Consider the following 27,919-nt stretch of genomic DNA (forward strand, 5'->3'; position numbering starts at 1 on the left):
CTGTTGTAGTTCTTGAGTTACAACACCTCATAGACTCTCATTGTCATCCCAAAATTAATTAATGAAGTATATATAAGTTCAAGATTCTTGCATAAGAATATTCATTAGGGCCCATTCTGTGCCGTATAGCTATTGGTTTATTTCTTAATATTCAAGTAAGCACACAAAACAATTTTTGAAATTTCTTGTACGTATTGTTTTACTAACAACTTTTACAAAAAGCCAATTATAAAAATCTGTATGATGTGCAGAAAATTTGGGCAGCTTTAAGGCACTCACCAATGTCTCCGGATCTAAGCGCAGAAAACAGAATGGTTACATCTTTATTTGTTGTGAAATGGCACAGGGATGACCGACAGCAACTGTTCAAAAAATGAAAGCTGAGAAAGTCGAGCCCAAAGAAAATGGAGCTAAAAGCTCAGAAAATGGAACTTAGGAGGAAGCTGGCTTTATTTTTCATTGGAGAAATGCAGCTTTGTGGCTCTCTTGAGCTCCCTCTGTCCTCTTTATGATGACACCAACATGGTGGCACTGTGTCAAGGGAAAACTGCAGATTTGCATTTTCTAAAGCCCAATTTTCTCAGTTTTTGACGACAGCACACTAGTAAAATGCTTTTTTTTCAACTTCTACTGCTTATTTTGGTCTGATATTTCACCATGGCGTAAAACATGGTCTCAGGATTGCAGAAAAAAATAAATTGTAAAATTGAACATTTTGACCAAATTTACCATTCCCATTGCCACGTCCCCCCTTAAACATTGTTTTCGTAATATTTGTTTGATTACATTTATTCCAGTTGATTGCATATCTCTGCCACATAACTGTGTGAATGCCACAGTTTTTACTCAATTCAGTAATTCATTAGTTACTGTGGTGAGATTCTTTGGAATAAGCAGACAGAAAGAACACGTTGCGTCGATGACAGTAACGTTCCTAAGAAAATGGCGAGGCTGTTTTTTGTTTTTCACTTTATGGAGAAACACACGAACATAGGACGCACAACAATGTATACTATATGGGAACACGATGCTTTACAACACATGGAAAAGAACTCAAAAAGAAACGCACAAGCTTAGTCTTGGCATGAGAAAGTCTCACCGGGCAAAATGAACAGCTGATGCGGAATACACCTTCGTGTGTGTAGCGTCGGCACGAGAACGCAGCTGTCGCTATGGACTTGGCAAGGTAAGGTGCAGCGCATGAATAGATGCTGCTATAGGGTCAAACGATGATGGGGACAGCTGATCCAGAGGTTAAGCAGAACCTTGTGCTCCGACTCGTTGGCCTAGTAATGCGGCACTCCAGCCTACACCCAACGGTGTTGCGGATGGACCCTATAGCTTCCTGGGAGCTCCATGGAGTTGATGTCGAGACTTGAAGCCAAGCGAAGCAGTACACTTCGACCCTTGGCATCCGCCAGGCACTCGGGACTACACCCGACCATGATGCCGACTTTGACATTCTTCCGTGGCCTCCAGAAAGAAATGCTTGGGACTACGTCCGATGGTGTCGCTAACAGCAGGGACATTCTGGGGCTTCTGAAAAGGATGTTAACCCCTTTGCGGTGTGTTGGGGGGCAGCGCCCGACAATGCAACACTGCCGTAGCGGTCCACTATTGGGCACCGCCCGACAAGGGTGTTCGTGGCCATTGCTCGTACACACGTGCTACTGGCTTGAAAAAGTGTGAATGTACTACGTACATCGAAATGTATTCTACATGAATAATTGTTGGGCTAGTTGGTCATGCATAACTGGCCAAGACATATTAGCGCAAATAAAATATGACGAACACATCTTCGTCTTCCTTCTTGTGTTCGTCGGTTTTTATTTGCGCTAATATGTCTCGGCCAGTTATGTACTACATCGAGCTCATTGCAACAGCCACACGTTGGCGTATTAATGCTGATGCACTTATTTAAAACGAGAAAACGGACTACATGCTATCGCCTGCTGCTGTGCGCGGTCAGCAGCCTTGGTGGCATCCCTGATGATGTCACGAAGCTTGGACCAATCGTAGATGGCGGAGAGATTTGCGGCACGTTTTTGCCAAAATATTGTTATTCGCGCTAGTTTAACCAAATTTTCGACGTGATTTTTGAGCTCGCCGTACGAAATTGCATGACGTGACACCAAAACCTTATTTTCTGGGAAAAATGCTTCAGTGTCGCTTTAAAAGGTCCTCGTGGAGTGTTTTTGTAAGGCCTACTTGTTGTGCACGCAGCAGACGATGAGCCGGCCAAGCCAGGAGCAGCAAATACCAGGTCTGCATCGCACTGGATGCGCTTTGAGAATTTTGACCTCCACCAAGTATTGAAGCACGGTGGCGACCTCCTCGCATCTGAGGGTTCAGAGTTTGACCTTGACGATGACCTACTAGGTAAGTGCTTCTGCTCTTTCCATCACGTGACAGCGTCCAGACTGTAATGTGTGATAACCACAGTACTACATCTCATTGAGTAAGCATAGACGTGAGTGCTGTATGTGCCACTGTATAACTTAGAACCTTTAGTTCTAATATATCTTTGGAACTTAGCTTACCTAATATTAACAGGTGGGCTTGTTGGTGAGCCATGATATTTGATGAAGCAGTGCACAAAGGGCACAATCACGCACACATAAAAATGACGCAAGCACAAGCGCTTGTGTTTGCGTCATTTTTATGTGTGTGTGATTGGGTCCTTTGTGCGCTCCTTTGCCAGAACTGAGCGTTGCGTGGCCTAATACTAGACAGCAAAGCGTTACATCACGCCACTTATATGTCGCACACTGTTACAGGCTTACAGCTTGCACATACAAGCAAGCAAACATAAAGCGGCAAACTGGCGTGAAGTCCAACTTGAGCATCCCGTGTGTCCTATCTAAAGGTCACACCAATGTCGTGCTAGCTATTGCTGCTTGTATTGCCATTTGAATATACATTGCTAAAGGTAACATACACGCAGAAGGCAATAAACGAGGATGGGCACGTGCCACACATGCACCCTTATTTATTAATTTTGATGCGATCGGATTTTACCCAAAAGTCTGTTAGCACCGCTCGCCGCAGGCCACACAGCAATGTTTGGAAAGCTTCGGGATTGTTTTGGATTGTTCTGTTAAGTGTTCTGCACGGATTGTTTCGAGCAGGGCACAACTAGTCAAGTTTATTTGGGAGATTATGCGAGCACCAGCGATAACGCTGGAAGGTTCGATCACTAATGTATAAAAGACGACGATTAGAATACGTACTCGAGGGCTGATGCCTGTTCTTTGAGTTTTCATTTTCCGGGCACTAGTTCTCCCAATAAAGAGTTCTCATCTGTACCAGCTTGTGTTCTGCGTACTTCACGTGACAGTATCGTCACTTGTTAACATGCTGCTTTACAAACGATCAGTATTGCGGCAGCTCCAAGGCTCACATAAAAGATTGTCACCTCTGTTAGACGACAATGAGAACAATGTTACAGCGGTGAATTGAGGTTTCCTAATTTATATCCATGCTCTTGCCAGCTTCTTTGCCAGTCCCCCACGCTAAATAAATAAATGGATGTTATTGTTCGATTATCAAACCACCGTGCGTATCTTGTGATGTTGAAACAGGAGCGTTGGAGACATGGCAGAAAGTAGCAAGGTGTATAACTGGCATGCGCTGTCACATGATTGTTGCTGTTTACAAGCATGTCTGATGTGACACGAGCCTGCGAAGGGCATAGAGTTTGTGTAGACCCTAAAGGAAAAGCTGGGCCGAAAGAGAACCGACCACACGAACACCGCCATTACCGTACCATTGTCACTGTTGCCTTTGCAATTATTCACAGATAGGCCAAAATTAGCGCTATTCAATGTTAGTAATACTAGCAATATAAATCGAGCACTGGCGTTTTGACGGATTAGAAATGTGTGGGCAGTGTTTAATGTTCATTTAAAAGATTTTTAGGAAAGATTCAAGGCCTTTTAGGTAGTTTATTGTGTGCAGACCTCACGGGGCAACAAGACGCGCTTGCAGGCACTTTTGCTAGATGGTGCCACCTTATCCACTTGAGTTTGAGATCGTGGCCGATTGTGCATCTCTTGACTGAGTTGCGAGTCACAATGCGTTGTCATATACGCTTTTTGTTGGCGCATACTCACAACTCTACTTCACATGAGCTCACTTTCATTAATTATGATGAATACTGAACACCACTGTCAAGTCTAGCACGCGCCTCAGGGGCTGGTAACACTCGCGCGGTACGATAATGGCGGCCATGGTGGCGTCCTTGTGGTTGGAGATTGTAATGCGTGGGCCCTATGGGGAGCTTTTTCGCTAGAGTCTGTATTAACTCTATGGCGAAGGGCTCTTCGAAATCGAAAATGCCACCGGTTGTAACATACATATGAGCACACACTTGCAAAACCTCTTTGTGGGGGGCAAATGAGTTTCTGTACCAGGATTGCGTGAAAAATGGAGCCTTACAAATTTTGTGTCAGTTGCTGCTTTAAAAATGCGTTACAGTCTGACCCCGCTAAACGAATGCCACTTCAATGAAATTTCCGGTACAACGAAACATTCTCGGTTCCCTGTCAGCAGTCTATAAGAGCAGGGGTGGGACAGCTGCGCATATTGCGCATTTTTGATACAATTCCATTTTCCTGCGCCAAGCTGCTCCAAAAGCATGAAAATCGCAAAAATTGCGCTGAACTGCTCCAAAACAGCCTCGAAAGCCAGAATTTAGATGCCCAGGTCAGCTTCGTGGGAAAAAAAGGCTGAGTTGACATGATTTTCCAAGTTGCGCGTATAGCAGTGCCTGGGATACCAAGAAAATGAGACGGTTGCAAAACGCATAGACACGCCCAACCATGATGCCACCATAACCACCTCTAGGTTGTTGTAAGTATGCGTGGTGCCCCAAAAATTTTCTGCCGTGCCCCGAGCGTGCTGCTGCTTCTTGCTGGGCTGTCTCTTCTGGCCCTATCAAGTGACATGCGTAGTGGGAATGGCTCTCTTCGTTGTGCGTAGCGTGTTCCTCCGGTCGAAATGGTTTTCGCGACGACGCTGCTGCATGTGGTCACCTATGCGTGCGTTTGTTGTGGGAGTGTTTGTACCGTTACGGCCCATACCGTACACGGGAGAGGCATTACCCTTGTTGCATCACCGCGGCGACAACTAGCTTCCTGCATGCAACGCATCTCCGCGATGCTGTGGCAGTTTTTCACGCCGAAGCCGGCAGCGGACTGATGCGAAGTGCCTTTGTGTCATTCCCCAATAAAAACGTGCAACCGTACGCGATAGTCAGTGCGAGATAGCTTTATGAGATAGTAAATGCGGCGAGGTATCTTGGCACCCGCGCTGTGCTCTCAAAGGCGGTCCCGCACGAGGGGGCAGCGAACGGCGGTAGCGCGTCTTTGTTCTCGCCTGTTCAAAGCGTGCAGTGGGTTTGACACTACGCCAACTGCGGGGCTGAGCTCAAGGCGCTTAATGTGATGTCCTCCTTACAAACACTGACCTACAGGAAGCTCTGGAGAAGCTTGAAAAGCTAAATAAGCAGATCTACGAAAAAATTAGTGTCACCGCAAGTGAAGCAATGAATGCGATAGCATCAAATTGTAATATTATACGAAGTAAGGCTGGCAGCTAACACTTATGGATCTGATCTCGCGTAACTACAAAACGCTGGTGTAAGAGAATACGGCTGCTCTAAGGAGAGAAGCGTTGAGATCACAGCCTTTAGAAGGGTATACAAGCAGTCTGTGATGCCAGCCGAGATAGCGTGCGCGCCAGCGATCGTGACCGTGCCCTTACAGTCAAAGTCCACAGTTGCTGCTCGAATGACCCCCCCCCCCTTCTCCCTCGCATTCCTTCGTGCTCCTTCAAGACGGGCAGCGCGTTTCCTCTCTCCATGAGTAGCAATCAACGGCAGGCCTGGCAAGCGGTGTTATGTTATTGCATGCGCCCTCCGTGCAACGGGGATCGGTTGGCTCTTTTTACCTCTGCTCCAGCCGTGTTCGTTGCCCTCGCTCGCGCGATTTTACCCTAGGGTAAAAAGTATGATGCGTGGGGGATGCATACCTGCCAAGTCTCCCGGATTACCCGGGAGACTCCCGGATTTTGAACGTTTCTCCCGGTTGTACGGGTCATAGGAAAATCTCCCGGAAATCCAGTTTTGCCCCGCGCGTCCAGTGCATTGCCCGCCCTGTGCGTCACGGTGACGCGAGGTGGGACGTTTCGCGTACAGATGCGCTACACACAATTTAAAAATTGATCCTAAATGTGTTATAGGTTATATCAGCCGTTAATATTTCGTAGATGATGCGTTTGTGTACACACAAATCTATCCCACAAGTTATCTCGCCTTCAAAATTTTGTGTCACTGCTGCTTTAAGTGGAAAGCCCAGCACTTAAAAAGGGTAGCCGTTACCGATGTCTGTCGAGATAGCGTGTTCACCAGCGCTTGCGACCGTCCCCGTCTCAACGGCGCCCCTTATGGTCCCATTGCCTGACGAAATAACTGGTAAGCAAGCGACGACAGGCCTCGCACGCGGAGCGATGTTATCGCACGTGCCCTTCGCGCGACGGTGACGGCCGGGTCGTTTCATCTCTGCTTCAACCGCGTTCGTCCCTAGCGCTAGCGCGCATTTACTCGCACGTGAAACAGACGATGCGTAGGCGATGTTATCGGTTTGGACTCTGTACAGATCAGCGGCGACCGCAAAATCTCGCTGACAGTGTCCATATAATTGCTATCGCAGTACCTCCCCCCCCCTTTGAGTTGATCTCCCGGATTTCGTTTCTCCAAACTTGGCAGGTATGGGGATGTTATCGATTTGGACTTTATACGAAACATGACTGCGATGCCGACGGCAAAAACCTGTTTAGAATGTCTATGTAATTGCTATCTCAATAAAAGACAAATCAGTAATCTGCTAAATTATATCACTGATCTTAAAAAGGCCTACTGCTGTGGAGCTGCAATTCTTGTGCAATCACATTCTTTTTGTTGTTTTCTTGAAATTTTTATAAAGTTAATCTAGTTTGCAGAACCTTTTTTTTCAATTATTTCATGCGTTTCTTACTCGGACTAGATAGGTCGCATAGTATTTAAAGAGGTAGTATAGTTCATACCTGGCGATACTTTCTCCAAAGGCTGCTTCAGTGTTACGTCTATCCTAGGTCAATTTAAATATGTACTTACCCCCCAAGTTGCTACAAATCTGTTTTTCAAGCTCCTGAGATGACATAAAAAAGTCCACTAACTGCTCCAAAATCGAAATTTTGCTGCTCCAGAAACTGCTCCCAAATCAATTTCATCGTCTCACCCCTGTAAGAGTCAATGCACAAATATGCTCGCCACAACGAACACTTTTTCTTCTGCCGTGCCGCTTCAATGAAATTTGACGATGCAATTCCAGGCTGAAAAATTTAGGACATGTTTACTAGCAAAAAAATGACGTGGACGAGAAGAAGGAATACAGAACGGAGCACCGAGCGGCAGTGAAGGCGCTGGCCGGTAGTGGACACTATGCCAACCATTGCAGGAGATGTTCTTGCTCTCCGTACTATGAAAAAACGTCAGTGCTGCACAGCTTCGCAACGCAGGGGGAGAGGGAACTTCTTGAAGAGTCATTAAAAAAGCAGCTGACGCGTGTGTCAGCAGTCCCTCCTTGGCTCTCTCTGAAAAAGAACTTTGCTGTCTGGAAAGAAACTGATAACTCATCTTTGTTGCTGAATTTTTCGGTATTAACAGGACCTTTGCGCGTATGCGCTCGCCAAGTTGTCTATATATACCTGAATGTTATGTGTAATAAAGTTTAGTTGAAGTCAAAAAAAAAAAAAAAAAAAACTAGCGTTGTCCTGTATTCCTTCTTGTCGTCCACATCTTTTTTTCGCTAGTAAACATGTCCTATTATTCATGTTACCAACTAGCCCAACTTTCAGCCATAAATGAAAAATTTAATTTGCCGTGCATTAACAAAATCTCAAACCTTTTGTGTATTTTAGAAGTTGGTGTATTTTAGAATATAAAAATACGTCTACAAAGTCTAAATCGAGCATGGGGGCCGCCATTGCTTGATAGCGACGACGATGAAACGGCCCCGCTTTTACCACTGGCTTGAGTTGCTTCTTAGTCTCAGACAATCCGAAGCCAAAGCTCAGTCTGCCTTCCTCGCCCTCCTCGTATGCGCGCCTATGTGCCTTGCCGAATAACATCGCCTGTGACAACGCAGCAGCATTTATCTAGCTGCGGACGAGAGCGGCTGATACATGTTTACACTTTGTGAAAAAGCTTGCAGTGCAGGAGCATTGGCCATAGGAGATCACAGGCTCAGTAAAAACACTTCGCAACCGCACTAGCATTTCTTGTGCATCCGGACGTTCACACAAACATCATTTATATCATTGTCGACTTTGTCCTTCGCGACAACCAAAATGAGGCACTCAGCAGCAAGGACACTGTCACCTTCAACAACACCATGTTTTGACATCGCAATCTAGAAAATGCAGTACTTCCAACAGCAACAATTCACACACCATAGTGAGAAACTATGCTGCACATGGACCTTCGCGCAGCTGCCATCTTTGACATTGTTGCCTTTAGCAGCACCCCTTGGATTTTAGGAGCTTGCGATATGTCATTAATTAACATATGTACATTAAACACTTTTTGTTTCAGATTTTTGTAGGTTTAACACATTATAAAGTAATAGTCTATACATTTGAATTGTTTTAAGTTTATTTTATTAAAGTGACGTCACTTCCGTGCGGCGCACGAGATGCTGCCTTCCAGAATTTGTCCTTGGTATTTGTACCGAGTACTGACGAAGTTATAAATGCTCTTTTTGCTTCTTTCATTGTGTTATTGGCGATTTTTCTGTTATTGTTACCAGCTAGGATTGTGTAATTTCCTTACTCCTGTATTAAAATTTTTTTTTTTTTTTGTTATCTTTCCCTCACACATAGTATTTATTCGAATGTAACGCAAGCTTTTTCACATACAGTGAAACCTCAGTGATACGAATCTCACGGGACCACCAAAAATATTCGCATCATCCGAAATTCATATCATCAGAAAGCATGGAAAATTACCATGCGACAAAAGAAAGCTGGCTTACATTTTCATTTATTCTTTTTCAGGGCCGCAGTAACGTTAGGAAGAACCCTGAATTATTGTCTGTTAAGTTTTTAGATGTCATAAATCATACCAGCACTCGTAAATATACGGCCCGTTCGCGCGTATGTAATTAATGAACCAGGTCCGTTGTAACATGCGACAGCAGTAGCCCCTTCCAAATTTTAGTATGCTTTTTTTGCATGACACTGGAGTACTCTAGTGAAAGTAACTAAAGAAGCGCTTTGACGCGACGGATCAAGGCCACAAAATTACAAAACCACGGTCCTGTGCTATGATTTTGTTATTGCAGATGTGTTGGGGATATTTTTGGGAGATTTATGGCCGTGCCCGCACAAGTGCGACCTCAACGGTCGCGCATGTTCCACTCAACGGTCGCGCACCTTCCACACAGATCATTTCTGTTGGCGCTATGAACCTCAATGTAATAAACCGGTCCTTCCATACAACTCGGCACACTCCAAATTAGTAAAGAGATCAATTGTAAAGCTTTGCTTTCATAATGCTTTATCAAAGTCATGCGAGCATGAAGTTGCGGTTAGTTTTGAGCACCAGTCCGACCGGCTATCTGAAGCAGGTTATCCATTAAGTGTGCAATCCTCTGTAGCTGAAACTTTGCTCAGAAAGCATCGCCAGACACCCTCAACTGAGGAGCCCTCAAAAACTAACGCGAAGAAAGTTGCCGTCATACCGTACTTCCACAAGATTTCACACAATTTGAAAAAAGTGGCGGAACGTTCCATAGTAAAAGTAGTTTTTTCAGCCCCGCGCAAACTCCTGAGCCTATGCCACCGCAATAGTAGCAATATGAAATCCAATGCATGCACTAAGAAACACAAAGTCACCTATGTTCCTTGCAAGAGTAATGTTGTGTATCGGATTCCAATTTCGTGTGGTAAGATATATATAGGTCAAACCGGAAGGTGTATTAATGACAGACTTAGGGAACATAACAACAGTGTAAAAAATGGACGTGACGGGTGGCTTGCGATTCACTGCAAGACATGTGGGTGCCAACCTGTCTTCAGCGCATGTAAAATTGTCGCATCGCAGAACGATAAATTGACGAGAGAAATTATCGAAGCTGAGAACATTGTTAGATTAGGTCCCGAATGCGTCAGCACGCCGTCTGTTAACTTATCTGGCAAAGAGCTCGCGTTTCTAAGAAGTTGATTGTTGTACTCACCTGGTGGCGCAAGAGTGGTGCATAAAAAACTGTGTGCTCAGGAAATAAACTTTTGTTGGTAGTTTGCGCTCTGTGTGTTGTCGTCTCTTCTTTTAGTCCCTGTCTCGTTTGCGCGATTCAACCCTCAAGATCATGAACCAACAACCCCAACTGACAGCCATTCTGAAGGCTTATTCTGACCGCAAGAAAAGTGTTTTTCTTACACCGGGATCCGGGCGATTAGGCGGTGTGGCGCATGACCACGCTTACGTTCCCGCGCTCGCACGTGCTTGGCGCGTCTGCCGCGACAGCGCGGACAGCACCTCTTCGTACCTAGGCGGTAGCGTATGTTCGTATCAAACGTCGCTGGGTTAAAATACGTTCGCAACAACCGTACTCCATTACATTGCAGCCAATGGGCCTTGGCCGGGACCAACGAAAAATTTGTATCACCCCGAAATTCGTATGAGCTGTAATCGTATCACCGAGGTTTCACTGTATTTGCCACCTGGAGTCAACCCTTGCACTACAATTGAATACCAAAATTCAAGTTGTTTAAAAAGTGGAATGATGCACCTAATTCTAGACGACTACGGTTTTGGCCATTTATGCCATTTTGGCCATTTATGTTAGCGACATGTGCCAGCTGAAGGCCGTTTGGATTCACTACATGCCAATGACCGTTCACTTTGTTTTTTTAGTATAGTGCCTGGAATATACTGGCTAGTGTGCTGAGGGCGTGCGCTGATTCTTTCCCACAATGGGGCTGCAACTCTGTAAGGTCCATCAAGCATCGGTGGCTCCTGTACTTTCAGCTGCGCAGTACTGCACTTGCTGCTGCAAATCCAGTGTTTTTCGTTGCTTTAAACACACTCATCTAAACACTTGGCCGGAAGGAATAAATCTTAGCGCCAAATTACTGCCCGCATAGAATCCTCAATTGGTTGGTTTGGCACTACAAAACGACGAAGTGTTTCACATGTACCTCATGTCATCTGCTAGTTTTCGTGATTCCGTGCTTAACCACCTAAGCAAAATAGAAAAGCCACATTGAATATCCTACGACAGATCCAGCTTGCCAATTGAAAACAATCAGCTTAGGTTGACACGTTAGACGCAAGAAATTGTGTTGTAAGAATGGCCCACGGCAATTTCGATCGTGATCATGCCTGTTTCTGATTCTTCGCTGCTACACGGGAACATTTGCTGGTGATTTTACTCGCAGAAAGGTGTCTTGAAGGATCATTTGGCACATGTTACTGTGTTGAAAACAGCGCGATAACGGGACGAAAGCTAAGGAACAACAGCGCTTGTGTTGTTTGTTCCTGAACCTTCGTCCCGTTTTCGCGTTGTTTTCAGTGCAGTGATTTCGCTCGACCCAGATCCAGTCAACTGCGATTTGCAATTCTTAGTCATGGTCATACAGGGGTTTTTTTTTTTTAGACAGTACAGATTTTTCATAAAAATGCTATGACAGTCAGGCACTTGTCTCCGCAAACGAACTCTATGCTGAGGCGGAAAAACTCTGCCGAACCTAAAGTTACATTCAAATGAGTAATCAACCCTTTGAGGGTTTATGCTGCACATGTACAGCATCACCTAACAGGCACCAAAGGGTTTACGGCATACATGTACGTCATTGCCTCTATGTTTGAAACTCTCGCCTTTTTCGATCATTTCTCTTGCTTGGCATGTGCTGCCACACTTCGGGAATATGTGGCATTTTTTTCATGCGCTGATGTCTGTCCGTTGTTTTAACAGCAAAGCTGTTTAGCAAATCGTTCCTTGTGAGTCGATCGCAGAAAGCTATCGTCATCTTAACAGGTATTTGCCACTGTGCGGCTACATGAGAATGAGTACAGAGAGAGAAAGAGTGAAACAAACAGAGAAAGAGAAAAATTCTTCACAAAACAGGATTTGAACCCTCGATCTGAAGGCGAGCATCCTAACCACTTGGCTATCCAGGCACGCAAGCAGAGCACAGCATAGCCTTGTATAGTATAATGTAGCAAGGGGGTAGAAAAGGGAAGTGAATGTGAGGAGGAGGGAAAGGAGGAGGGGAGAGAGTAAAGCGTAGCACAGAAAGAATAAGAGAGAAATAGAGAGAAAGAAATGCAGAAAGAGAGCATCAGCGAAAGAGAGAGAAAGAAGTAGAAAGGAAAAAAAAGAGAAAGAAAGAGGACGCAAGCACGCGCCACAGCTAAGCCATGCCCACCAACGGAGACATTGCACGTGACCTCCGCTCTGTAGTGCATGCCCTGGCTGCGTACTCCTGAGGAGGAAGCCGTGCATCTTGAAGCTAGATGTGTCAGTCGACGGGGAGCACAAGCAGCGACGGGTCCGTGCTTCACTGTGCAAAGCTTTCTGCCACTTAATGCAAACTGCCTGCAATTTTATTAATTTTTTTCTTTCCAAAGTGGCCCGCCGTCTTTCACTTGCACATCCGAGCGCGGGCGCACAGTGCGGCTGGTTTCGGTTTCATCCGTCTGGTGGGTATCGCTTCTCATGCCCGCAAAGCTGATGGCTGTCTGGTTTCTAATCGCTCAAAGGTGATACTACCCGGTGATAACCGGGTAGTCCTGGGCCATGCCGTCACCAGACCGAATCACATACACGTACGTTGGCGGGTTACACACATGACTGGCTGTTCATGTGCGCCGTATTTATTTCCTTGCAACATCGATGCCCCCGGGCGCCGGAACGGCAAACTAATCTTATCACATCCCTCCCCCCTTTATTAATGGATGCAAACAATTTGTTCAAGGTGAGTAGCGCGATACTGGTCGTCGAATTCTGGTACTTCGACGCAGGACAGGAGTACTGGGTGCTGTGACAGCAAGTTCCGTTTCCCTCGCCACGTCTTCCCTGGGATCTTGCCTAGACTCGGTGTCGTGAAGGCGATCCGGAGTTAGCTGCCTCTGACCCGCGTCCAAGCTTGGAGCCAGACCTGTAGCTACTGGGCTGCCTGACTCTTGGTTGTCTGCACTTAGTTCCTCAGGGGGCTGGCGGATGTGATCCAGATGTCGAGTCAAACGCCGTCCGTCCTCCAGTAGAACATCCATGGACGAAGTGCGTTGTTCGGTGACGACTGCAGGGAGCCACGCAGGACCTGGACGGAAGTTCCTTGCGAACACCTGGTCACCAGGGTGACCCAAAACCCTGGGTCTTGTTCCTTGGTCGCATCTGATTTTCTGCTTAAGTTGCTTCTGTAGCACCTTAGTCCTGAGGTCTGGGTGTAGCAGGTCCAACGCAGTCCTCAGCTTCCGCCCCAACAACAGCTCCGACGGACAGCAACCCGTGACCTCGTGAGGCGTTGACCTGTAAGTCAAGAGTATGTGGGCAATTTGAGTGCGAATATCTCCAGGGCCAGCCTTCCGCAACTTGTTTTTGACCGTCTGCACTGCCCGCTCTGCAGCACCGTTAGACGCTGGATGATACGGCGGCACCAGCATTCGCCTTACCCCGTTTTTCTTGAGGAATGTGGAGTAGAGCTCACTGGTAAATGCTGGCCCATTATCCGACACGACCACATCTGGAAGGCCTTGGTTTGCGAACATAATTCGCATGCAGGAAATAGTTGCTTCAGCCGAGGGTGTGGAGACCGGGAACACTTCAGTCCACTTTGAAAACGCATCGACTGCGATAAAAAAATAGGTGTTCCTGTAAGGACCGGCATAGTCCACATGCAGCCGTGACCACGGTTTCTCGGGGAACGGCCAGGGCATGACAGGCACTGGTCGTGACACTCTTTGATGCTCCTGGCACATATGGCACCTTTGAATGGTTATCGCTCTGTCGTTATCCAAGCTAGGCCACCACACATGGCTACGCGCAACTGCCTTCATTTTGGACAGTCCTGGATGACTCTCATGCAGCAACTGGAGGACTTTGTAAAGATTTTGGAACAGTGACTCTATTGCCCCACAATAGACAATTCCCTTGCACACTCATCTCATCAAAGCGCGTCTCGTAGGGTCTTCCCTCTGACCCTAGGTTTATCTGGCAACCTGACCACAACGCTGCTCTTACTTGCAACAGCACCGGGTCTCTGGAGGTAGCTGCCGCAACAGCATGTGACGACAGTACCCCTGAGTATGCTCCTTCCACCATTAACACTTCGGCAGGGCAGTCAACAACAAATTCGGCAGTTGGCAGAGGTAGCCGGCTTAACCCATCGGCATGTGCAATTTGTGAACCCGGCCTATACTTCAGGTCGTAACTGTACCCCGACAGCAGCAAGGCCCACCTTAGCACTCTCGGAGAGCAGGATTCGGGAACTGGTTTGTCTGCTGCGAGCAGGCCGAGCAGCGGTTTGTGATCTGTGGCGGCCTCGAAATGCCGGCCCCTTAAGTACTGCCTGAACTTTGTAACGCCAAATACAAGGCTCAATGCCTCCTTATCTAATTGGCTGTAGTTTTTCTCCGCGGTTGCCAGGCTGCGGGAAGCAAAACCAATGGGGCGCTCTTCTCCAGATGACTCTCGCTGCGCCAGTACTGCTCCAATACCGAAGGGAGAGGCATCAGTGACAAGCACAGTTGGCTTTCCTGGGTCAAAGTGTGCCAATATAGCAGCAGAGGCCAATAGCTCCTTGCTTCTCCGAAATGCCTGCTCTTCATCAGTTTCCCAGCGTCATGGTGTTCCCGACGCCAACAAACTATTGAGCGGCTGTAACACGGCAGAAAGGTTTGACAAGAACCTTCTGTAAAAATTAACCGACCCGAGGTAACTCTGAAGTTCCTTGACCGCTCGGGGTGCGGGGGCTTCCAGCACTGCTTCAGTCTTAGCCGGGTTTGGACGCAGCCCAGCCGCAATAATGATATGGCCCAAGTACTGGACTTCTGGTTTCAAGAATTCGCATTTGGATAACTTCAGTCGCAGTCCCGCGGTTTTCAGGCGATCCAACGCTCGACCCAAATTCTCCCAATGCGCTTTGTCACTGGTTCCTGTGACCAGAATATCGTCAAAGTACACTACGACATGGTCATGGTCGTGCAAAAGATTTTCCATCTCTCGCTGAAATATAGCCGGAGCTGATGAAACCCCGAACGGCAGCCTTGTGAATCGGTATAACCCCCTCGGAGTGTTAATGGTGACTAGCTCTTGGCACTCCTCATCGAGTGGGACCTGCTGGTCTTGCAAGTCAAGCTTTGTGAACTTCTTGCCCCCTGTAAGCCGCGCAAAAAGTTCCTCAATCCTAGGAATAGGGTAGGACTCGACGACTGTCACCGGGTTTATGGTAGTCTTAAAATCGCCGCAGACCCAAACCCGGCCGTCGCGCTTCAATACAGGAACGATGGGCGCGGCCCACTGAGAAGTTTTCACTGGTTTGATAACGCCTTCCCGTTCCATCCTCTGTAGTGCTTCAAAAACCCGATCACGCAAAGCAAATGGTATCGGACATACCTTGACAAAACGTGGGTTCGCGCCCTTTTGTACGGATATAGAAGCTGCAACGCCGTGAAACGTGCCAAGCTGCTGCAAAAAAACTTCGTGATATTGGCTTACCAGGTCTTCCGTAGACTTCACGACGTTGACTCCCTCCGTCTGAGCGATGCCTAGCTTGAAGGCCTTCATCCAGCTTCGTCCAAACAGCGTAGGACACGCCCCTTTCACGACAAACAGTGGTAGCTGGCGCTCCTTGTCGCCAAGTTTGACCATCACTTCCAGCTTTCCCTGGGCGCGTTTCATGTCGCCGAAAAAACTTCTCAGCTGCACACTCGATGGCTCCAACGGCACCGACGGAAAAAGCTCGGCGAACTTGCCCTCATCAATGGTCGACACACTTGCGCCGGTGTCCAACTCCATATCGAGCGTTACGCCGTTAACTTCAACCACTATGCGCATTGTCTCCGAGCTAGCTGTGTGAAGCGTCCACAAGTCGAAAACTTCGGGCTCTTCAGCAGAGACAGGCAGGTCGCCCAGGTTGTTCACTCGACTAGAGCGGCTGCGACTAGACTGGCTCCGGTCGAAATTTCTACTCCCCGGGCTGAACTCTGCAAACTCTTGCAAGGTGCCCTTTTTGACGGCAGTTGTGACAGGTCGTGTTGCCGTGCCTACACCAACGCGTAGAATGACCTCCCCCGCAACGAAAGCAACAGCTATCATTTTTCCCCGAGGCGACAACGTTCGCTTGCTCCGGAGCTTCGTCAGATAGTAGCTGTGCTTGCTGACTGCTCAATGCGCGTGAATCTTTACGCGCAGCTTCCATAGCTATGACGGTGTCCTTCGCAGTTTCGAAGGTTAAACATGTCTTTTCCAGCAGCCGTGTTTGCATGGTTACGTCATTGATTCCGCTGACTATCTGGTCGCGCAACATGCGCTCTCGAAATGTTGCGAAATTGCAGTCTTCGGCTAACTTCTTCAACGAGGCAATGTAGTCACTTACGGTCTCCCCCCCTTTTCGATGCCTCGAGAAAAACTTGAAACTTGCCACTACTTCTGATACGCAAGGGGCGTAGTGCTTGCCAAGTGTGGTAAAAATTTCGGTCAGTCCTGCTTGGGCAGGCCTGCTTGGTGCTAGGAGGCCTCGTAGCAGAGAATAAGTCTCTGGACCACAGCATGTCAAAAAAAACAGCTGTCTGCTTGTCGCTCGGGATGTCGTTCGCGATGAAGTACAGCTCGGCCCGCTCACGGTATTCCACCCACTCCGATGTACTCGGGTCAAACGAATCCAGCTTCCCGACGACAGGCATGACGATGTGTGGTTGTGCTGTGCCCGTCCGGTTCGTCAGTCGACCTCGTCGCCACTTGTCATAACCGGGTAGTCCTGAGCCATGCCGGTCACCGGACCGAATCACACACACGTACGTTGGCGGGTTACACACATGACTGGCTGGTCATGTGCGCCGTATTTATTTCCTTGCAACATCTACGCCCCCGGGCGCCGGAACGGCAAACTAATCTTATCACATACCCGCTCTTTATTGGGCCCGAACATATATAGGCACACAAGTTACAAGGGCTGCCACGCTTCGGTGGCAGCCTAAATAAAGGGCTGACCTGTGGCTACCTCTACAGTACCAAGTGCGTGTTTCTGCAGAAGAGCTCGCAGCTAAGTGGAGACATTCCGATTTAGTTGGAGCACCTAAAAACGATGACACTGAAAAGGCTGCAAATTAAAGTGGAGAGAGCAAAAAAAAGAAAGGGGGGGGGGGGTAATCAATGTCGAACTCCTTATTGACCGCAGAGTAAAGTCAGAGGACTTTGGCAATATCGAAAGTGGTCACTCACTTTTAGCACGAGGCAAATACAGGCTTAATTTAGTGTTGACAGGTCTGGCTTCTGCTGAGAACGATTAAAAGCTTCACTACAGTTACAAGAGCTAAAGAAGTTAGGGGGGACACTTGTTACGAAGCATGCATGACAAGCGCAACCTGTCGCGCAACTACTTCCTAACATGTGTCCTCCCTAACTTCTCTAGTCTCGGTAACTGTAGCGCAGTTTTTTAATCATGCAAAACCAACTATCCCAATACCTAGCTTTGCTTCACCTAAGAAAAAGGCAAACTGGTCACCAGAGGCAGCCTGTTGAATAGTTCTTTCAGGATGTGAGTTGTATCACTTATAAGAACTGCTGCTACAGCTATTGGGATTATTAATATCATGCTGTTATCAAATGCGTGTTCTGAAGTAAAGGGAAGGTGTGTTACTTATTAAATTCCATGCCGTCTTGTGCAGTTTGTGGTTCTAGTCATTTTTTCCATTCTTGATGAATGCTGTCTCGTTGAAATATTATAGTGGTCTTGATGATGAAGGTAGCAGTTGGCGTGTTCATGGTGAAACTCTTTATTTTGTTGAACTTGTGCCTGGGAAACTAACGGTCAAACTACAAGCAATACATGCTGTACACTGATCGTGGTGAACAGAGCGTCGGCGATTGATAATCAGCGGAGTGTCTTTATAAAGCAGTCATCAAACTTTCCAGCGTTATCGCTGGTGCTTGCGTAAGCCTTCAAATAAACTTGACTATTTTCGTCCTGCATGCAATCTTAACAGAATGATCTTAAACAATTGCTTGCTTCCCAAGCATTGCAGCATATTCTGCGCCAAGTGTTGCTAACAGTTTTTGTGACTGAAACCTGAACACATCAAAAAGTTTATTAACATGCGTGGCAATATGGAGCCTCTTGCGGTTTATCTAGTTGTTTTTGTCGTGTATTGAGTTTCGCCCAGCACTGTGGGATCTTTTAATTGTGATTAATTGACTTTTGAAGTTCTCAAACATTTGAATTGTAGGTACATTTCTTGACACGCACATGAGTACTCCAAAAGGATGTTTCTTGCTGTAAAACATACTTCTAGCTGCTCCCAAGGCTGCTCCAATCATTGTCATGTTGTTAGCCATTGCTGAGTCTTGTGTGTCTTGTCCCATTTGCCTGCACTCTTTTCTGATGATTTGAGCAGTGCACTCTGTACACTGATAATGGCGATCACTGTCGTTGGCTTTTGTATGTATGAGTGATTGAACCTTCCAGCGTTATTACTTGTGCTCGCGTTAGCCAGCGGATAAACTTGACCATTCGCGTTTTTCATGTAATCTCAATAGGACAATCTGCAACAGTTGCGAAGACTGCGTCAAGCAGTGTTGACAGTTTTTTGCAGCTGAAGCCCAATCACACACAAAAATAAGCTAAGTGCGCGTGGCAGTATAAAAGCCTGTCTTCATTTCAGTGAAACAAGGCTCCATGCCACTATAGGAAAGGTGTGACTACTAGCCAGGAATCCTAATCATCTGCAGATGGAGCCTCACATTCAGAAACAGTAATGCGTTCTGTGAAACGTCTGTTACGTTAATGTACGTCCCTTTGTTTCCACCACGTCCTCATGACCATCTTCCAATATCTACCCTAGCTCAACACCTTTGTTCTTTCCATGGAAATTGCGACAAAAAAGATTGCAGAAATGAGAAGACCTGTGGCTTCTTCCAAATTCTGAAATGTTGCATAGATGTTGCACATAAGCATTGTGTTTGGCACTACAAGTTCGTCATGTGTGTTCCACTCAATAGGTGGCTCACAGTCCAAGGAAGTGCTGCTGCAGCAGCGGCGGCTGCTTAATCGGCGTTTGGGCCTCGAGATGGCCGAGCGTATTGGTCTGGACACCTCCGATCTCTTCTCTGCCGAGGATCTCAGCCTCAACTGCAGCAGTGGAAGAGCAGAGCTGCAGACTGGGGACGATGCCACATGGGACTGTGCCTCAACCAGATGCCAAGCTGGAGTGCAACACTACATCGGTAAGTGGCTTTTCCAGACCTGCCAAGTCTTCTGGGTCCCCCTACAATGCATGGATTCATTCCAGTTCGCACGCTTGTATGAGTGACAAGGAAATTTCCTGGGAAGCATGCAAAAACATAACCTCATGGCATTTTTTAGCAGTTCTTTTTCCCCAAAATTTGCAGTGGGTTTTGCCACGTAGGCTAACCCAAACGTGGTGTAGAATATGCTTTAAATGGGTGGCACTAAGTCCACTCCGAACTGTAATCTCTATAAGACCACAGCGCTGCCTTGTGTGCCACATGCTTGCCCCCTTCGCAATGCAGTGATGTGATAGCTGCGCCAATTGTGCCAACCTGCTCCAAAAGACCAATCCTGCTACATCCTGCTACATTTTTACTATTCTGCGCCCAGCGCAGTGTTTTCATGTTTCGGAAACGAAACTAATCTTTCGATGTTGAAACGCCCTAACATGTGCCTTACAATTGCTAGTGACATCTAGCCTTCTATCCTCACGTGTACACACCACACTACAGTGGCTCTAACCTCACGTAGATTAAGGAAAACGGTCACGCTTTCGCAGTGCTGGTCGGACTACCTTTGTTCTTAGAAAGCAGGGGCAACTGTTGTGGGTGGGTTCGAGCTGAGGTGGCTGAGGATGCAGGCTGAAGCCCAAGGGCCGCGGAATCAATATCCACGCTCCATTACCCCAGCAAAAGTGACTCTGTTTATTTCAAACACACCCTTTTTCTACTACAGCATAGACGGCACCTCATAGCTGACTTGGCACTCACACCCTCTACATCCCCCCTTTTGGGAAAATAAAAAAAAGCAACACCTCGATCTCAGGTATGTAACCTAATGACCAATGTGTTATGGCATGCTCTACAAGTTCAGCCGCACCGGTGGCATAACACAACGTCTAGACCGGGTATGCACAACCGACGCAGTATGGTCTGCGTAGCCGGGGGCAATCGATGGCGATGCAGCTGGTAGAGGAGTAACTGCCCTGGGAGTTGGAAGGCTGCACACAAGCACTGGGTGAGTTGGAGTCTGTGGCGGGGCTTTGGGATCCTTGTGGCAGTGGACTGGCGCTGCCGAGGTCAAGGCCACCTGATGACTGAGACTGCTGCGGTACCAGATGCCTCGAGTTGCGGACGAGAGCACCTGCATCTATCTGGGCCACATAGGAGCGTGGACGCTGTGCTGCACACAGAACTGTGTCAGCACAATCTGTGTCACGAATCCAGACTCTCTCCCCTTCCCCTAGGGGACGCAAATCCAGCGCAGCATGCCGACGGTCAAAATCTTGACACTGGTGACGTCGTTGGGCAGTGTCGCGCCTGTGGAAAAGTCGGCAGTGTGAGGGGATCCTGGAAGAAACGTGGCTGTTGGGACCGGAAAGTGAGTCCTCAGGCTGCACCCCATGAGCAGCTGATCGGGGCTGTGCCCGGTCATGCCAAGTGCGTTACGGTACAACAAGAGGGCCAAAAGTCTAGAGAGATTTCGGAACAGCTCAAAAGACGAAAGGCACAGAAGAAGACTTAACAACACGAGTGCTGACTGACAACTGAGTGCTTTATTCAAGCAAAACAGGAAAAGAAAGAGAAGAAAAATAGCAAAACATGCGCGTGAAACCTATGCACACGACAAAAAACTACAGGCTTGCATCATCATTAGGTATTGTTCAAGTAAGTTCAAGTAAAGAAAGCATGTAGTGCAATAAGCAAAAATTTCGTTGCTTCAAGGCTCAAGCCCGTGCAGGTCAAGAAGCAAGCCATTGCACTCATGAAGGACTTAAATTTGGACCGTCTCAACAGTACAGTTGTAAAGACTAATGAAATCCTTTTAAGGCCCCTTTTCATGGCTAAAACGCACAAGACTGATGTACCATTTCGGGTTATTGTTACAGAACGTCACACCTGGTACAGCGTAGACCGCTTATAACGTAAGTCACCGTAGTCGCGAATATCCGCACTGTAAGCGGTACTGCACTATAACCAAATCAACATTTTTGAAAGGTTGCACGTGTGCAAAACATGACCAACAGGCAGGCGCGCGATTACAACTATCGAGGCATGCGACTGGGACGTAAGTTTGCATCTGCTTACATTTGAAAATGTTGAACGGTTAGTGTCCGCGGACCTGCGGTGCCGACATAACGAACGCGGAAAAAATGCGCCGCCACGGGAAGTTGCCGCGGTAACATACTGCGCATGCGCAATGTCAAAAACGGTGGTGACCACAAACCACCACTCGAGTGTTTTACACACACGCCCGCGTTTTCGTTAAAGATGTAAGTCACCGCTTCTAAATGCAAAATGTTTCATTGACTCGGCACCAAACCGCGACTTCTGTGGTCCGCGGCCACCGATATGGCAGCTAGCGCCTGTTAGACCTCGCGTGCGCGTTGTAACTTGGCATGCCGTCGCGAGAAGCTTGCCCTAGACAACACGGAGATCGGGCGTAGAAGAGATCGCACTTGCGAGCCGAGGGCATCACGCATGAAACGAAGTTTTGGTTCGCGGTCGGGAGCACAGCCGCTGCCACTATCCTGAAAAAGTCTTTCAAGCTTGTAAGTCCGCCTGTTGGTGACAAACGCGAAAGCTCAATCGCGTCTCAAAGCATTGTTACTCGCGGGGGAATCGAGGTTGCACGCGCGATATCTGCGCTCTACGACGAAGCAACTATTTTCCCGACGAAGACAAACAGCGGTAACGCGCCCTTGATGCAGACGCGGGCGCCCGTACGTAGCGGAGCACGCATGGAAAAGGGGGCAAAGGCTTCTGCGTCGGCCATGCAACCGCTCCCCCTCCTCACACCACACACCCGCGCCGGGCTGCTGCCTCCCATTGCCATCCCTTTTTTTTCTCCCCCCGCTCCTCGTTCGTTTGTTCCGCGTCCCCTCCTCTTTCGTAACGCCGTCACCGCTCTCTTCCTCGCCGGCGCATCTCCGCTGAGAAGCACGCTCGCTCCCTCAAATCTCTGAGAACATTCCGGCAGCCGCATTATAACCGGTCTTTCATCTCGGGGGACTGCACAATAAGTGGTATGCGTATACATGGTGTTCTATGTGAGGGTAAACGGGAGTCAGAAAAAACCGCATTATAGCCGGTACTGCACTGCAAGTGGTTACGTTGTAAGTGGTCTGAGCTGTAGTATGAAGTGTCTGGATTTCTTCAAAAGCATCTCAGCTCTCTATTAATGACCCTTTTTTCATTAATGGTTCGCACAAAGTAATGAAATATTTAAGCACAGAAGAGCCTAAAAATGTATGGCCTTTAGCATCGATGTTGTTGATTTATTTTATTCTATTCCCCGTGCACAGTTGATGACGTGTGTGAAGGCTTGCACCAAAGACCAGAACGATGAATGCACATTCATCAACAGTTGTGGTATTGGCACTGAAAGCTTTCTAGAGCTGCTCAGGTTTTATTTGTCCTCGACCTTGGTTGGATGGAATGATAAAGTGTATGTACAGCGATCGGGTATTTGCATAGGGTCCCGGGTAGCCCTGGTACTATGTGATGTTTTTCTCAGTAGCATTGACGAATGTTTTGACTGACGATCTGGAGGGAATGGCGGTGAGGATTTTTTGCTATGTAGATGATTATTTGGTAGTGTAAAAAGAACTTTCACACACCACATGATCAATATAGTGAATTGCTTCAAAGAAGGAGGTCAAGGCCTGACTTTTACATGTGAAGGTCCTGTGGAAGAGACAATTCAGTTCTTGGATTTGTCTCATGTTTAATGAGGACCCCGTTTGCTGGGAGTTTCCCCTAGGTCTAAGAAGCCCTTGCTCAGCTATTCCTCCAGTCATTTTAAATTGTAAAATCTGGCATCGCTGTTAATGCCATTCTTTCTGCCCTAACGCACTCTTGTGTCCACAAAATGTCCTCTAGCCTTCTATCTTAAGTTCAACGTCTAAAACATGCAGGTTTCCCCCTTGACGTCACTGTTTCCACATCACTAAAAGTTTTGAACAAAGTTAAAAATGTTCAAGCAGAAACGCGCAGTGGCAAATTAGGAAAGGGTAAGAGGATAGCGGTGATTCCGTATATTCATGGTATCTCTCCCCGTATAAAAAAAAATTGCTGATTCAATATTATGTCTACTTTTCCGCCAAAAATAAGCTGAACAGCCTGTGTGCCAGAATTGATAAGTTGTCCCCAGGTGTGAATGTGTCGTCCAGCAGAATTTGCACATTCAGGCACCTCATGCAATTTGTTCCTTGTCGAAGCAATATTGTATATTCCGTTCCGTTGTCATGCGGTAAGGTTTATGTGGGGCAAACGGGGCGTTGCCTCAACATCCGCCAGCTTGAGCACCGTAGCTCTTTAGAGGGTACACCGTACTCCCATTTGTCTGCCCACTGTGCTGCTTATGGGTGCTCCCCGGAGTTCTGCCACACGACCACCGTTGTTGGGCACAATGATTCTCACATAAGGGAGATACGCAAAAACCGGAATACAGTATAACCTCGTTACAACGGATCTGTTTACAACAGACATTCAGATATTACATACCAATTTGCGGCGTTATGCCGACCTCCGTATATGTTCCATTGATTGAGCTTCGTTTACAACGGATTCTGGTACAACGGACATTCGGATATAATTGACTAAAATGTCAGGCCAACAAGGTGGTCAGGACTCGTTTAGAGCAGACTTTTCTACCACGGACATACCAAATTCAATAACTTCCGACTTCAAACGTCGCTGAGCATACTTTCGGAACGGAAACAGCGCGCCGCGGATATCGACGTACCGATTTAAGAATGAAGGCCGCCGCCGATCTCCGGTCTGTCAATGATCAGCTATGCCTTGCTGTAGCGACAAAAAATCGGCGCGCAGCGTGCTTAGTGTTGCGTTACAGGGCGCTGACGCGCGAAATTGCTAGCCGTTGCCACCGCTTCTCCGAGGGGAGCGACCCCCCCCCCCTCAGCTCTCAGCTCTCAGCGAGCTGAGAGCTGAGGGGGGGGGGGGGTCGCTGGGTCCGCTGCCGATGCGCAAAATGCCCATCCACTGTTCTGAGGTGCCAGCGGGCGATGCGATTCATTGCTTGCGATGAAGGACATTGCGGCTTCTTCGCTTTTGCGTGTCTGCTAGCGCAATGTTCTTGCCCACAAAGTTCGGATTTGTCTCGTATATCGGCACCGTGAGCGGAGTTAAGCCTAGCCACGACATCGAGTAGAAAGCTCAGTTGCGATGTGCGTGGCCGCGGTGCCCGATGTTTCAAACTACGTGATGCTCGATTGCGAGTACGAAGAGTTGTCCCGCGGTGGCCTTCATCATAAGCTCCGAAGTGCTGATAAGAAGATGTCTGCGATGTTCTATGCACGTATGCGATGTTTGCGACGAGTGCGGCGCGCTATTGTAATCTGACGATTGAGCTTCCGCTTGCAGCTGCCAAACTAAAGCGTTCTAAATTATCGTCGACCCGTGAACACAGAACGAGTGCGAACGCGTCACTAAGTAGTGCAATTTTCGACAGCCACAACCTCGCGACGCACAAGTAGCAGACGATGATCCCGAAGCGCGCATCACGGCAGAAGCAGCCAATCTGAGGCCTTGAATTGAACTTCAAACATGTGCTTTTTGTACACTTGTTACTGAATGGAGGAGCTAGCTGAAATGGAGAACTTGAACACGTAGAAATGCTCTTTACGACGAGCCCAAAATGGTGGTGCCCGGTTACGCCGTTGCCGAGCTATAAATTTAAAAAACGCCGTTTTGTTGTTTTCTTTTTTTGCTATTTCTGCAATTTTCGCCAAGTCGGCAGACGCAAAAAAAAATTTTATAGCACTTCTACGTAGTTTTCAGTGAAGATATTTTGGAATCAGATAGAAAATGGGCTACAGAAACTGAATATTTGATTTTTTAAAAACCGCAGTTTTTTTTTTGGTCCCCTGTTAAAAATAAGACCATGTTTGTGACTCATGATTCTATCCGGTTATAGCATACCCATTCAGCGTTTACATAAAAGTCTGTTGTAACAGTACTTGGATATTACATACTCCCTTTACAACAGACCAAAATCCTCTTCACTATGAAGGTCTGTTGTAATGAGGTTATATTGTATAGATCGAATTGTTTTTTCAAAAAATAGCCCTAAAAAGACGACCCCTGTCTTACATATCGGTCGTTGCCAGAAAAACTTTGCAAGTCTGGCCACTATGGGCAACTAAAGTCAACCGCCTCCATCGCTATCGCAATCATCGGCGTGGCCTTGTTTACTACCAGCTTTGTGCTACTTGTGCTGTAGGCGATCTCATTTTGCGCTTTTATTGTTGTTTTGTGAATCTATTTGGGCTCCGAGGTGCTTTTTTTTTTGCTTTCGACCGGTGGCCAATGACAGTTCACCGTAGGAAGGCACGAAGAAATCTGGTCTGAAGTGTGTGAAAGGTGTGTTGGGATGCTAGCGCACATGAACGTGAGCGGGAGCCGTGAGTCGCAAGCAGTAACTGAAACTTGTGCATCTTAGCAGGCACAGCAGCACAAACACAAGAGAAAGAGGCACGTAGACAGGACAGGCGCTAGACATCAACTGATGTCTAGCACCCGTAAGTTCGCCGTCACTGGCGTCGCATGCAAAAGAGCGTATCTGACGTGACATTGCAGATATCAGTGTTAGTAGTGCCGTCTGCACCTTTTTGAAGGTTTTGCGCATGTCTGTACAATTTCATCGTTTTTGTGTTAGTAAACTTTCAGTTGATGTCTAGCGCCCGTCCTCTCTACGTGTCTCTTTCTCTTGTGTTTGTTCTGCTACGCTTGCTGAGATGTACAAGTTCCACACCCACCAACTAGCCCAAATTTCCGTGTTGAATAGTAACTGAACGTTTATCTTTGCACGGGTGTTCTCGCTGCTCCAATCTCGCCGGATACTGTTTCTTTGTTGCTTCCTGTGATGCTTGCAGCTCTGGTTACAGCGGTATGTATGGCTGTGATCAGCGGGCAGATCGAGTGCACCACGGAAGCATTCACTACTGGCGAACGCTGAGGAATCACATCACGATATGCAGCGATCAGAAGAGAACTTTGTTTCGGTGCCAGACCACAGCGTATCTAGAGCTGGACTGAGGTTGCACAGCTTAACCTGGAGCCGTGCTCACGTCGTGATTGCTACCGGGGACCTCAAAGGGCATCCAAATTAATGCTGTCAAGACGGTTGTAACGTTTTACGAGGATAATGCCCCGAGCCCATCTTTTGGCTTTCTGCCATGTGGAACTTACATGTAAACACAAGTGTAAATAAATGGCATTTTCACTGTGCACCATTTGAAACTGCATTTGTTTCATGGTAAAGGCGCCTTTTTATATTTTGGCCGTTCCATGTACTACTTCTGTTTTTCTTTTTTCAATTTCCAGTAGTTAGAAGTGGGGGGTTCGTCCTGTATTCCGGTCCGACCTATATTCCGGTTTTTACGGTATCTGAAGCATTCTCTATCTGCAAAAATGGTGACACGTGTGTTAGTACACTGTCTATTGCGTTGCTCGAATGCGAGTTGTCTTACTTGAACAATACCTAGTGATGATGCAAGCCTGTAGTCTTAGTCATGTGCATAGGTTGCGCACGCATGTTTTGTTATTTTTCTGCTTTCTTTTTCTGTTTTGCTTGAATAAAGCACTCAGTTGTTGGTCAGCGCTCGTGTTGTTAAGTCTTCTTCTGTGTCTTTCGTCTTTCGTGCTGTTCCGAAATGAACCCGAACCAACTAGCCCAACTCTCCCTTTTGCTGTAGTCTGGAGACTTCTTGACAGTCAGCACCATCCGCTCAACTTCGCCATTGGACTGTGAGTACCTGGGACTGCTGGTGTAGTGGGAGAAGCCGTAGCTCTGGGAGGACACGTAGTTGGGACTGTTCTCCACCATGGTCTTTATCTGGCTCCCCATGGTCAGCCACTACACAGCCCCCCTGACGATGGCGCGGCAACGGTTCACTTCGAGGTGTCCATTGTGGATGAGGGACAGGACATGCTTTCGCAAAGAAGCGGGCACCAGTAGGCGTCGCCTGAAGAGGAGAAGGCTGTCACTGATAGTGAGTTCAGCGCGATGAGCCTAAAACTGAGCCATGCTGACCAGCAGACTCCCCTTCTGAGGCCACCCTTGCTCGCAGTATGACCTGAGCCTCAACACACTCCTGATCAGCAGCCTGGTCAGCACGGCAGTCAATGTGGAAGGGATAGTGCGAAGCGCTACTTGGACGTACAGCTCTGCCTTGTCGACAGCTGGAGCCATTGGCAACTGGGCGACCGGTTCCCGTGAGGGTGCATCTGCGGTAACTAACTATTTCCCAGGCTTGACGTCGAACTGGTACTTGAGGAGGCGGATGCAAAAGCGCTGGATCTGAGGTGGCACAAGGTCGAGGTCCATGGTTCCAAGGAGCTTGACCAAACAGCTTATGATCGGTCTCCAGTATGAAACGAACGCCCCAAAGAAGCTCGTCGAACCGGTT

General features: G+C 47.5%; 1 protein-coding gene across 1 annotated transcript in view; it reads left to right on the forward strand.

Annotated features, from left to right (window-relative positions):
• The window catches only part of LOC119399311 (TATA-binding protein-associated factor 172-like), a 374,345-nt gene that overhangs the window by 31,926 nt on the left and 314,500 nt on the right, over positions 1 to 27,919 (forward strand). Inside the window, 4 exon segments of the mRNA XM_049417333.1 lie at positions 2,224 to 2,379; positions 19,260 to 19,484; positions 20,735 to 20,868; positions 27,581 to 27,777. Of these exon segments, the coding sequence (XP_049273290.1) occupies positions 2,224 to 2,379; positions 19,260 to 19,484; positions 20,735 to 20,868; positions 27,581 to 27,777 (712 nt within the window).

Source organism: Rhipicephalus sanguineus, chromosome 7 (genome assembly GCF_013339695.2).
Source record: "Rhipicephalus sanguineus isolate Rsan-2018 chromosome 7, BIME_Rsan_1.4, whole genome shotgun sequence".
In the NCBI taxonomy this organism is placed as follows: domain Eukaryota; kingdom Metazoa; phylum Arthropoda; class Arachnida; order Ixodida; family Ixodidae; genus Rhipicephalus; species Rhipicephalus sanguineus.